This window comes from Anguilla anguilla, chromosome 5, assembly GCF_013347855.1.
Source record: "Anguilla anguilla isolate fAngAng1 chromosome 5, fAngAng1.pri, whole genome shotgun sequence".
In the NCBI taxonomy this organism is placed as follows: domain Eukaryota; kingdom Metazoa; phylum Chordata; class Actinopteri; order Anguilliformes; family Anguillidae; genus Anguilla; species Anguilla anguilla.
This window is the reverse complement of record NC_049205.1, coordinates 38,555,963-38,569,697: the sequence shown is the minus strand read 5'-3', so window position 1 is coordinate 38,569,697 and position 13,735 is coordinate 38,555,963. Positions and strand designations below refer to the sequence as shown.

The following is a 13,735-nucleotide window of genomic DNA, read 5'->3' as shown; positions in this document are numbered from 1 at the left end:
TAAATGAATTATACTTTCTTATTTTATTCCTACTACATGATCTCAAAGAGTAAGACTTTATCTAGCGGAGCTAATGAGTGAATCAAGTGTAACCTTAGATGAAACTAAATTGACTGGAAGAAATACGTACCGTGAGGCTTGTCCATAAGAATTCGGTGGTGAAAAAAACTACAATTCGCTTTCGTGCAGGTTACCCGCGCTAACTGTTGGTTGATTCACTTCTCCAACAGCAATCCTTCTCTCATGTTATCACAACAAAGCTAGATAAAATGGCTTAAAATGATCCACGTTAGAAGTATTTTATCGGCGTTTTTACTGTCTGGTTAGCTTGCTACGATGACGCGTGACTAGATGACACACTCGCTTGCAATAACGCGTTGGCTATTGACACAGCATTATATAGTAGCTAATATCATTATCTCAGATAAAAAAAACAAATGTGTGATGCATTCAATCACTATTTTATTTTGGCTGGTTATTTATTTGAGAATACAGTGATGTCCTCTGGAAATGTAGATCCTACGCTGCTTATGTGCTCACTGCCACTTCATAAAGGCTTGCTAGCCAGCTGGCTTGCTAAAGTGAACCAAATATGTTAGCTAGCTCGCTCGCTTGATAATGAGGATTGATAAACATAGTGGTCGTATAAACGCATTTAATTAAAAACATTCACTAAATATACATACCTTTATTGCGGCAATCGAATCTGTGCAGACAAGTCATGCAGTGGAGAATATTGGATGAGGCACGAGTGACAAACGTCTTATTACAGAAGTAGCGCGTCAGCTGCTGCAGTTCACACTTGTATTAGAGCTCCCTCTACTGGATAATTCTAGTAAATAGCAATTACAACGTTCGAACAGACAAGTACAGATAAATAATCAGTTTTTTTGTTTGTTTGTTATACTTATTTAAAAATCGGGACACATCGGCTGCATAACTGCCGATCCCGATGTCGTCAAAAAAGTCAAATAATGGCCGATACCGGCCAAATATATCGGCCAAACCGATATATCGGTCGGGCTCTACTCACAAGACATCATTTCTGTCATCTTGAGTATCTGTGCAGCTGTAGTTTTATGTAAAGCACTTTGAACTGCCTTGTTGTAATGTGCTATACAAATAAACTTGCCTTGCCTTGCCTCTACAGCCAGTTTGGGGAGAAAAGTTTGGAACCTGAAGGTGAATTTACCATAATTGGCCTTCTGAAGGTAAAAATGGCATGCAGCCTCTTTCTTGTCAATAAAATTGAAAAGTTTTAGCACTTATTCAGGTTTAATTTTTCTTTTACAGAGCACCCTGCAGCACAGATACTTGATAACAAACATTATAATCAGTAAGATGAACAACATGGCAGCCAGCAAGACCCCGATGACATCCACTGAGTGGTAGACATACCAGGGCATCCTGTAAGACTCTGTGCGTAGGTGAGCGGCACCCTTGTGTCTCATGACAAACTCGATCCAGAAGAGGGCACGATCCAGTGGCTTCATTGGCTGGTCACGGTGCAGCATGGAGAGCCTCTGCATATTCATCCTATAGGAGGGCTCATAGAGCACTTCCTGTAAGGCCTTGAGGAAGATGTTCCTGTCTAAAGTCACAATATCCACTATCTTTGCTGCCCCCTTCACTTTCATTCTATTAAGGTTGTCAGGCTGGTCAAAAATGAGTGGGAGACCAACTATTGGAATGCCATGATAAATGGCCTCTTGAATTCCATTGGTTCCCCCATGAGCAACAAAGACTCTGATCTTAGGATGTCCCAGGAGGTCATTTTGAGGCATCCAGGAGACCAGCCGAGTGTTGTTGCCCAGAGTAGCAGGCCTGTCCCCTGTGTGCCTCCAAATAACTCTCTGAGGCAACTGGGCAAAAGCAGCAGCTATCTCATCTGCTAAATCATGGGGAAGCTCACTAAATAATGTTCCCAAGGACATAATAATGACGCCATGTTCTCCAGAGCTCTGAACAAACTCCTCCAGGTCCTCTGGAAGGGGCTTAGCAGGTTTGCATTGAAATCCACCCATATATACAATGTTAGGCATAGTGGGGCGTGGGAACTCAAAGACAAAATCTACCCTCATGAGCCAAATATCTGCTGCCTGAAAGAGCTTAAAATAGTCTACCTCAGGGCCAAAGTAACGATGGCACAGAGCTGTGTAATGGGGACTAACAGTGCTTTTGTAAAGAAGTGGTCTGATAATATAGTAAAGCATGTTGCGGACTCTATTGGGGAAGTTCATTTGGTCTGTTAACTCTGCTACTGGGAAAGGAACATAGGAAGGTGGTGAGGGAGCAATTGCCAAATGAGCTTCTCCATGTACTGTCCATCGAGCATTAAAAACAAGCGGCAGACCAAGGTAGTGGGCTAGCACAGCGCCACCACCTGCACCGGGATCAGCCAGTACCAAGTCATATTCAGCAGCGCGCAGGGACTGCATCAGCCTCTGATCTTCAAACATCCGAATCACCATTTCAGTCATGAGTTTATGCATCTGGGAAAATCCATCCTTCAATTCCATGTCTAAGCTATAGCGAGTCCAAGCAGATGCACCTTGTCTTTGTATATGCAGTAACCTAGATACAAGCAAGCTCAGATACTCCTTGGGGTGTCCCCCTGTGCCATTGATTGTGATAGCGGTGTAGTAAGGGGACGTCTCCTTGATGTACCAGCTGTCCGATGCTCGCACCACAGAAACGCTGTGTCCTCTCAAATGTAGCTCTTCAATCAAGACTCTCATGTTTACCCAATGGCTGCCATCCAATGGGAACACAAGAACCTTGCCTCCATGGACTCCAGACAGTGCGAAAACCAGTCCAATCAGGAAAAGGATGGAGGAATGCATCTCTACCCAGAATGCTCGATATACTCAAGAATGCAAACCAACCTGAAATGCATGAAAGGTAGAACAGTTGTTGGAATCAGAGCAAAGATTATGTTACGACTTAATAATGGTGATATCAGATTTGTTTTAGGAATGTTATCTGTTGAGGGAAATCAGACCTAAGATCCTTCAAGACAATTGCATTTTTGGAAATACACAAAGAGTATGTTTGGCAACATACATTTTTGGCAATATACAAATAACATGTTTGGCAACAAGTGATGAAAATAAAAGAATTTAGGATTAATTGGGATTGGGATGGCAGGTATGCCATCCCGCCAAGTTACACCTTGGTGGGGGCATGCCCCATACCTATACAGCACTGAGAGTTTGGCACTTTTCATGGTTCCCCACAGAAATAACCACAACAGCCACAGACACTCAGCCCTTAAACACATTAAATTCTGTACATTCTGACCCCATTTCAACAGACAGAATTTCATAAACAACTTCACATGCCTACACAATAAAGGGGATTTTGCGTTTCAGCTAGAAACACATTTTTTTAACCTGCTTTTACCCTAACCAATAATTGTCTACTACTTCTCAATTATTGCTTTTGCACCATATCTACCCGCCGTTCACCGAACGTATACACTGCATTATGACGTACCGTCTGCACGTTCACTTATTAACCGGCTACAATATTGCAAAGCCATATGGATTCAACGGGAGCTCTTCTGTGCTTACTGGCCTGTGTTCTTCTTTAAAACCACGGACAGGTTTGCTAATGATATTTCACGCATTGCATGTGATGGTGCTGCACTAACAAAAAAGTCACAGACTGGTAAACCTCCGGTTGAACGATTGAATCCCGCCTCGCCCTCAGGCAGATCATTTCCTCTTTTACACTAACGTTTTCTTACGCTTATATTTGCTTTACCAAAACTCACTCACGGCCACCCATATGCATTTCATGACGGCAAATGTATTCCTTTTATTAAAAAGTTACACCAGTCCACCACTGTGCCATTTCTACTAACTATATTTCTTCACTTGGCTACCGTACAAAACCTTCTTATCAGCAAACGCCACGTTTCTACATTCATGTCACCTCGCCATGTTCTCTATCTAGCCACATACAAACAATTACTACGTATGTACGTTCTGCAACTCCCCATTAAAACATTACATTTAAAATCATGACTCACTCATAATTATAACTACTAGCACTGAACATGACAAAAGCACATCAGTGCAATAGATTTCACACGTTACTTAACCCTCCACTTTAACGACTGATGCTTTATACCAACTGTTATATATACCGTTCGATAAGGAAACTAAGCTCGCTCGTGATCACTTCATTTACTTCGCACTATAGTCTGTGATCATGTCAACCTTCACCTACATGCCCATTCTGCTAAAAACATATTGTTTCAACTACGCAATTTCATAATTTCTCCTAATTTCTCTCACACTGTTGTTATTTTCTCATATGCAAAGCCTGCTGGGACATATGCGTCTGCTCCTATTCTCCACTATCAAGTTTTCAGGTTCTAGCTTACCAAAACAGCGAAGAGGATTCCTACCTGCAGATAAGCCTATCAAAATGCCTTATAAACCATTCAAACACTAAAAGTGCATCTCCACGAAATAACAGACAACGGAGCAGGACAGAAGGGTACACAAGTTGCGACCTAGGGAGCTCTAATTCTACGGGCTTGCTGATTCTTTCTGAAATATTGTGTAGCATTGCTTTGGAATACATCTTATTTAATTTCGGTGAGGCAAGATAGCCTATATTGTTTGTAGTACCGTAACTTGGCGTCATTTTGATATCAATACTTTTAATGGCAGGCCTGGATTTTGGCAGTCTGAATGAATGAGTTATAGATGTCTTGTATGTGTGAGTAACTTGGCATTTTTGTACGTTGAAAACGTGTTTTTTTATGAGATTAAGTTTATAGGTCCCCTTATGAGAGGAACAGTGGCTGGATAAAGAATATGTCATGTCAGTATGTTCAATGCTGTATGTATGTACAATACTGTACTCTTATACTGTTGTTGTCTGTTGTTTCATGCTGTAATGTGAAACATGTACTCTACTGTAATGAAAACCATGTGCAACCATCCTTACAGAGTATACTGTGATATGGCATGGTGTTGAACAAAACTGAAATATAATCATCCTGTAATTATATGAAAATGGAACCTGATTCCAGAAATGTTCCACACAAGTATATTTATGCGGATGCATCAGGTTTCAACCCGACAAAACAGAGGAAACAAAACCAGGTGTGCTGCCATAGATCAAACTGGCTCATACGTACAATTCAGACCATGTTCTGAACGACCTCAAAGGTAATCCACAGAATCAGTAGTAGGATATAGTTGAAGAATAACTATGAAACAACTGTAATCATCTGGGAAAACTTGAGCTTCTAATTAAGGGTCCAAAGCTAAAAAGTGCTAAAACGTGATTACTGCAACATACTTTTAAAATAAATGATTGATGTGAGGTATGAGGCTGGTATGCACAAGCTGCTCTCCTTCAGGCTATGGGTCAGAACTATAAAAACCTGCCGTGGTAGAATCCAGAATACGCAAGGCATGAATGACAGAAGAGACATTGCCCAGTTGGCCATTTTTAGTTTTATTTTTTATTAGTAATTATTTGACTGTTGCATGTGTACACATTAGATGTGATGTGACAATTTAGAGGAAAGATTAACTTTTAATTTAGGCTGTTTGATCATATAGTTTTGCTGAATTTCTATGTAGTTTTGAAAAATTGAATTGAAATGCAATTGCCATCTAGTTTTGTTTTAGTTTCAACTATTTCTAAATTTTACATTCGTTCATAAAATTAAACGAATTTTGATTAGAATTTCTCAAAATTATAGTATTTTGAGAAATACTGAAAGAGCACATTACCGACGAAGCATTTAGTACTACAGTTGCCATAATTATGACTTGCCAAAACCGGACACCGTCCACGCGCACGCATCAGTCACCGTTCAGACCGGACATTAGTCAGGTCGCGACGACAGACCGGACCTGTACAAATAATTTGTAAAGTGGGAATTCCGGTCCAAAACGGTGAATCTGGCAACCACAACTAAGCAGCTGTCGTAGTGTACTCGTTAAGATAAATAATGGTGAATATTTCACCATTACTCCTTTAACTGATGCTTCCATATTTTATTTATTCCAATGCAGGATCCAATAATTATTTACAGAAAATAACACACAACAGGCCATTATTGTTGAATAGACGAATTCGTTTGAGGCTGGACATGAAGTAGCATAGGAAACCACAATTCGTTTTGCGATACCTGCCACAAGTATTGCATTTTTCAGACACGATTATATAGTTGATTGTGTCCGAATAATCCACTAAAAATAAGACCAAGAATGTAGACAATACTGGTATTAACACTGCTGTCATGTATTTAAACTAATATAAAATAGAAACAACACCCAAGAACAGTTGTTGTGTGACAAAATCCATAGTTACACAATTGTTGGCAGCGGTCCATGCTTATGTTTAATCTAACGTTATTTAGCCTATTAGCGATACTTACTGTACTTGTTTGCTCAGTTCCAGATATACATTTGCTTCTCAGCTATGCGAATAGCTTAGTTTTCATTCGCACAACGACATGGTTTCGGATGTAAACAAACTTTATATGAATGTCTCTTCTTTTATTTTCAGGCATAAGGTTCCAAAAAACATTTCACAAGCGGTAACAGAAAACAACGACTAGGAAGTAAGTTGCACAATGAAATTGCGTACTAGAGGACTAACCACAGCTATTTGGATGTAGATGTCTATCTACGTTCTTAGGTTTAATTTCGTTTAATATTGACGTAAAAACTGGTAATATACTAATTCTATACTAATATAAAACATAACGACAGAAAGACATAAAGCCTTAACTTCCACCAATTGGCCTACAAATCCATACCTTATTTAGTACCCCGATCTGGAAAAAAGCCACAGTGTGAACTAATGCGAACAATTTCTCATTAGTATGCTACCGTATCCATTAACCCTCTCTAGCACAAGGCTTACGCGGGAGTTGCTTTTTGATCTCCCGGGCCTATCAAGAGGCATTTCATTTCTTTTCAAAATTTCTTTTATGACAGTAACATCGTTGGAACAATTTGTGAACAAAACACAGCGAAATTAAACATTTATTCACTGAGAGAGGTTTTAAAAGTGCTTATGATTAGTTAGTGTAGGTTGTTGCTTCTTTAGTTGAACGGCTGTGTTGCACATATAGATACCTTTGTCCAGTTTTCAAAAAGGTGAGTTAATAGCCGAGAAAAAAAAAAAAAAAAAAATTAATAATAGAGTAATTCCAAAGGAATGCTATCTGAAAAATGAATTGATTTAGCAATGAAAAGTTTGGAGCAAAGGAGTATGTGAACCTTTCTCACAGGTGTTCACCACTAGGGCAGCAGTGTAGTATAATTGGTAAGCATCTGGTCTCGATTCCAACTGCTGTTGTACCAAGATGCTAAGTTTATGAATACAATGTTGCTTACCCATGAATGCTGTGTAAAAAGTTGTGTCTAATAAATGTCTGTAATGTAACGTGTTCTGTTGTATTGCAGAATACCTGTTGACCTTGAATAGCACTGCTGCTTTATCTGAAGCCTAACAAATATACAGGGCAGTAAATGGGGAGATTTACCAGTCCTGGCCACCATGCCTTTCTGGATATTCACGACAAGATCATGCCTCCAAAAGTCCCATTAAATGTGCTCTCACAATACTATAACATCTAACTGGGAGCCAGCTGTGTTCGGTCTATGTCCTGTAAGGAAAAAAGGACGTCTCTCGAACGTGATGAAAATGTACAAAGTTTATTTCCAATACCAGCAGTGACAAAGCGCATGAATGACACTTTGGATTCAGCAGAGTCTGACTGAACCACAAACCTTTCCAGAGGCTGCTTCTTATTTGTTTTCAAAGCTTTGATCAGGAGTGTTGAGTACACATACTAAGATGGATGTAGTCAGTTTTGTAACACCTATCAATTAGGCCGTAGTGTATTGGCTGTCCTGTTGTGATTGAATTAGCACATCTGTTGACTTGGATGGTTCCCAATCTCTCACTCCCGGTCGCTATTACATTACATTACATTACATTACATTCATTTGGCAGACGCTTTTATCCAAAGCGACGTACAAAAAAATTCTATTCTATTCTATTCTACCTTTGTACCAACTGTATTGTGATAATGATAAGATCAAGGGAATGTGTGGCCAGCAGACATATTGGCATCAGAGACAGATTTCTTACAGTCCCCTAACTGTAAGATGAATGTAGCTTTTAAAACATTAACCAATGGAAAATGCCCTATCTGCCAAAGGCTGTGCTGCTTGCCAGCCGTCTGATGGCTTCTATTGAATGCTGTTATGAGGTGATGTGGACGGACAGAATCAGTGAGGTCACAAGCTGCCTATGTCACGGCCACCGCAGTCACCACGGTCCAGAAATTATGGCAGCTGGTGGTTCTTTCTTGGCCTCCATCAGTTGAACAATACTGTCACCCTCTCCTATAGATTATGCCTCTGGGTCAGGTTGCAAAGTCTCAATGGATGTCTAACCTGGATTTGCATATCTGCCATTGCAAGGTGGTCTTTGGTTAGTAATTACTGATTTGTATGCATACCACTGGATTTTACTGGACCAGGCCAGAAGACCCTGTTGTATTGACAACAAGGAAATGTTGAATTCAGCCTCGAAAATTGAAAGCAGAAAAATGTAAAAATTCAATGATTTCAAAAATTCAAAAAATTTTTACCCAAGATACAACAAGAAGCTTCCATTCATCCTCCTGTTCCATGCTTATCTTTTAGAGTATTTTTAACGAAGTGCTAATGACTGTTTGATGCTTCTACCACACTTGCCTTAAAGGAAGTGAGTGGGAGGTATTACACAGCAAGGGAAGGAGAGGAAATTATGCTGCATTGGTCTTGACTCAGGAAATACCCTCCCTCAGCTGTGGTATCTATGTAGGAAACTGCACATTATGCATATACATGCCGGTTTATTGCAGTAAAAAAAATAATAAAAACCACAAACCATACACTGTATATTAATGCATGAAAACAATATGTGTATTGCAATAGCAGTTTATTTGTAGTGCAAGAGGAATGTTGGGAATCATGAGGTTTAAAATAAATCTAATCTTAATTGTTAAAGCCTATCAGGAAGAATGATTCATGTTGGATGTTGAAAATATTGTGATTAATACACTACATAGAAAACCCTGTTCAGAACTCTGGTGAATATGTACTGCATTGTGTGTTTTTAAGAATTTATAATATATATATATATATATATATATATATATATATATATATATATATATATATAATTTGTGCAAAATACTTCATTATAGATACAGAATTTCTGTATTCTCAACTTGCCAGGTATTTTTTCTTGAATGAGATCAGTCAATTACAGTCCTTATAATGTAGGACATGTTTTTACTTGATATACTTAACTGCTGCTTTAAGAAAACTTCAACTAAGTACTAACATTTAAAACCATTTTTAAATAACCCCCCTCCCCCCCAAACACACACACACACACACTTCATACACATACGTCCTGTTTCGGGTTTCTTTGGGCCGAATTGGACCCCTTCTATGGGTCGAATTGTACCCCTTATTTGGGTAATCAGTTGCAACTGATTTTCATTAAATATTTTAAAGAAGAAGCGGTTTAAAAATAAAGAGGTTTAATTATTTGAGTGAGATGCAGGCACTCAGCCTTAAATGACATAAAAAGGCATCTGTGTTGATACTAGGAGAAGGATTTAACCGTAGAAAAGGCTTTAGTTGGACCTACTAAGGATTACTGAATTATCCTTGTAAGCATTATTGACTGAATGTAAGCCTTTATATCCGTCAGTAAGCACTAAGCATTAAGGTTATGATTATGCCACACCTTCACACTGGCCACAGCAGGAAATGAACCCCCATGGCCTGAAGCCAGTTTTGCGAGTACATGCACATTCGCGATATGAAAGAGAAGGGCAATACAGTTATCTTCGTCTCTCAGCTGAGTACCATGTGCACAACTCTGCATGCTGTCATTGTAGTCATGTGCATATCCACCATTAGTGAGTTAAAACATATTTAATTTACTGTACGTCAGTGTATTTTGTTGTTAGATCATTAGACATTTATCACACCCATGGAGTTTTATCTGTTTGTTTTTAATGACTGTTCGGTTTATATTTTATAAATATACAAATTATTCATCATTGTTTTTCCTCATAAAAGAGAGAGGGCATTAAATCCTGATTCTCTAAGATTGCTCTCTTGATTTCAGTTTTGAGTGATGCGACCACCATAACTCAGAAAAAGGCTGTTGTGCAGAGGGAAGGAGACAGCGTTCACATAAAGTGTGAACAGGATGGCACAGACCAACAAATGTACTGGTACAGGCAGGGTCATCAAAACGGCCTGGAGCTTATCTTCTTCTCACGGATGGATGGTGTGGACACAGAGAAGCTTGTGGTTGAGGACAGATTCACAGCCACCAGAGAGAACAGACAGCGTTTCCATCTAAACGTAACCAGGCTGCAACCTCAAGACTCAGCTGTGTACTTCTGTGCCTCCAGTTTACACAGTGCCCAAAAGTAATGTGTTGCCAATGCCAAAACCATCGGAGATCTGGCCGCTAGAGGCCAGTATCACTGAAGTCATTGCACTAATGTATACCCTTTGTATTTATTTGTTTACTTGTTCCATTTACTCTAGATAAGATGAATGCATGACTCTACATATATTTACGTTCTGCTTTAGTATGCCTTGAAGTCAGAACACAATGTGTTTTAGTGGGAAAAAGCAAAATATAATATAAGACAGGAAAACAACTTTAACAGCTGTTTTTGCACTGACCTAAAAAGAAGGCATCGCCTATTTACAGAAATACCTTTCCTCCTGCAAAACCAGCCTTGATAAGCTATGCCAACTGTTGATGGGAAAGTCTGTACTGTTTTCAGATCATCCAAAAAACTGCAGACCTCTCTAGCCTCAGCCAATGTGAATAAGAAAGAGACTGGGCAATATCAAAAATGAGAGTCATAGGAGGCAAGGTGAAAACAGCTGCTAACAATGAAAAACCTAATTTCCTGTCTCACATTTAAAAAAAAGCACCTGGATGATCCCCAAGCCTTTTGGGATAATGTTATTTGGACACATGAGTCAAAAGTGTAACCTTTTGGATGAAATGGGTCCTACTATATCTGGCATTAAACAAATACAGCATTTCACAGTACAAACACCATACCAACAGTCAAACGGGGTGGTACTGCGATCGTGTGGGGATGCTGTGCTGCCTGAAGACCTGGATGACTTGCCATTATTGAAGGAACCATGTATTCTGCTCTGTACCAGAGAATTCTTGGGAGAAAGTCCAGTCATCTGTCTGTGAGCTGAAGCTGAAGCATAGTTAAATTATGCAGCAAGTCAATGATCCAGAACACAAAAGCAAGTTCACGTCTGGCTGACTGTAAAGAAACAAAATTAAAGTTTTGGATTGGCTTATTCAAAGTCCTGACTTGAACCCAACAGAGATGCTATGGCAGGACCTGAAACGAGTGGTTCATGCACAAGAATGTACCAATGTGCCTGAATTAAAGCAGTTCTGCAAAGAGTAGTGGGCTAAAACTCCTCCACAGTGATGTGAACGACAGATATCAAATTATAGGAAGCATTTAGTTGCAGTTATTTATGCTAAAGGTGGTGTAATCAGTGAAGAGGTTTAAAGAGGATATCACTATTTCACACGAGTGATATGGGTGTTTAGTAACTTTTTTAAGTAAATAAATGACATTATATTAAAAATGTGTTTTGTGTTAACTGGGGTTCCCTTTGTTTTATATTACAGTTTATCGTAAGATGTGAAACCATTCATTGTTACAAATATGCAATAATAGAGGAAATCAGGAAGGGGGTAAGTACTTTTTCATGACACTACATGCTTCATTCATGTAACCTTTTCCAGTTTTCTTGGGGTCGATTTGGACCACTTCTCTGGTTGATCTGTTGCAAACTATTTTCATTAAATATTTTAAATAAAAAGAGTACAACGAAGCACTTAGTTACATGTATGAGAGGTTTAATGTGAGTGAGATGCAGGCACTCAGTCTTATATGACATGAACAGGCATATATGGTGATACTGAGAGAAAGATTTAACCCTGGAAAAGGGCTTCAGTTGGATCTACTAAGGATTATGAAAGTATCCCTGTAGAAATAATTGACTGAACGCATGCTTTATATCTTCCTGATAGTACTGTTAGGATATTTTGGATGCCACCATGTTTGCTTCATCCGATGTTGCATGCGCCATGCTCCATCATGTCCTAAGGAGTGATATAAGCTGACCATAGTACTCATCAAACAGCTGGTAGGATCACCGTGTTGTTTGGACCCCTCCATATGTTGTCTTCATCTGCCCACCTATTCCCATTTGAGTGTGGGTCTGTACCTTTTGTGTGAGCTTTAATTTTAATTACTGCCACATTCTTTGGTAGTTCAGTGGCTTTATGCAATTTTCTACCATTCCCCCATTTTGTATTGGTGATCCTGCACTGGTGGTAAATCCCCTGTTAGCCCACAAGTTCAGGTAATCATGTACTACTCCAAATGCATAACGTGAGTCAGTGTATATGTTTACATTGTTCCCTCCCATTACTGTACACGCCTCTGCCAAAGCCCATAATTCCGCAACTTGTGCTGACTGATTCACCAGTCTACCATGTTTCACTAACTGTCCGTTTTGTGTACACACAGCCCATCCCGTGTGTTTTTTTTTTTTTCTATATAAAAAGATGAACCATCAACATATAGGTCAAATGCGCCCTGAATGGCGATTTCTTTCACCCTGTGGTTATCAAAATTACCTTCCCCTTCTACACAACAGTGATGAGGCTGTCCCTCATCAGGATTTGGGAATAGGGTAGCTGGGTTCAAAGTAGTTATACGTTTTAAATGTACTGATGGCATCAGAAGACTTGTTTCCCATCGAGTCCATCGAGCCACGTGTACTGCTGTCGACCTTTTTCCTGACAAAATAGACAGAACAGAATGAGGGACTACAACATCAATTTCCTGTATGCTAATTAACGGCAACGCTTGATTTAAGGCAATGGAGGCAGCCTCAACAGCTTGTAAACAGTCCGGCATCGCTTTTACAACCGCATCTAATTTAGAGGAGAAATATGCAACCGGCCTTTGTCTGTCCCCATGCTTTTGTGTCAGCACCGCCGCCATGTGTCCTGTATTTACATGAGTATATAGTGTGAAAGGCACAAGTGGGTTGGGGAGCGAAGTGCGAAGTTTTTGTTTTAAAATGGAAAAAGTCGTCTCACACTCAGACGACCATTCTATCCCGTCATGTGGACCCCCCGCTCCCTTTAATAGGTCGTTTATGCGAAACCTCAACACCTGATGCAATGGGGGCCGACGTATCCTATTCTGAGGTTTCAAGCGATTTAATTAATCTAACGAGTTCGTCTTTTGACATGTCTTGGAGCTGGCTACCTCGTTCTGACTGGTTATTCCCAGATCTGCATGCCTGGGCAACGTGTCCATATCTCTGACAGATCTTACATTGGGTCCTTCTCCCTCTGTGACAGTCCGTCTGGCTATGCCCTGATCTCCCACAGTTGCTGCAAGGAGCTATCTCCTGTACCGGAGCCATGTGGAGGGGTGCTTTATTGTGAGAATGTGACCTCAGACCTGATCTTGCGCCCCACTTGTTTACACCACTATGGTATTTATTTAAACATGCAGCCCACGAAATTAAGTCGCTACAATCCTTCGGTCGAAAACCAGCCTTACCCGCTGTGTCTCGATATAAAGCTACACTTCCCTCGA

General features: G+C 39.9%; 1 protein-coding gene across 6 annotated transcripts in view; it reads right to left on the bottom strand.

Moving 5' to 3' along the window:
• Nucleotides 1–930: 930 nt before the first annotated feature.
• LOC118227639 (UDP-glucuronosyltransferase 2A1-like) overlaps nucleotides 931–13,735 on the bottom strand; it is a 55,279-nt gene continuing 42,474 nt past the window's right edge. For 2 of the 6 annotated variants that reach the window (XM_035418342.1, XM_035418341.1), the window contains exon 2: nucleotides 931–2,885. In XM_035418342.1, coding sequence (XP_035274233.1) covers nucleotides 1,266–2,843 — 1,578 coding nt within the window. In that variant the 5' untranslated portion in view covers nucleotides 2,844–2,885 and the 3' untranslated portion in view covers nucleotides 931–1,265. The other 4 variants (XM_035418343.1, XM_035418344.1, XM_035418346.1 and 1 more) reach the window with 4 other exon arrangements.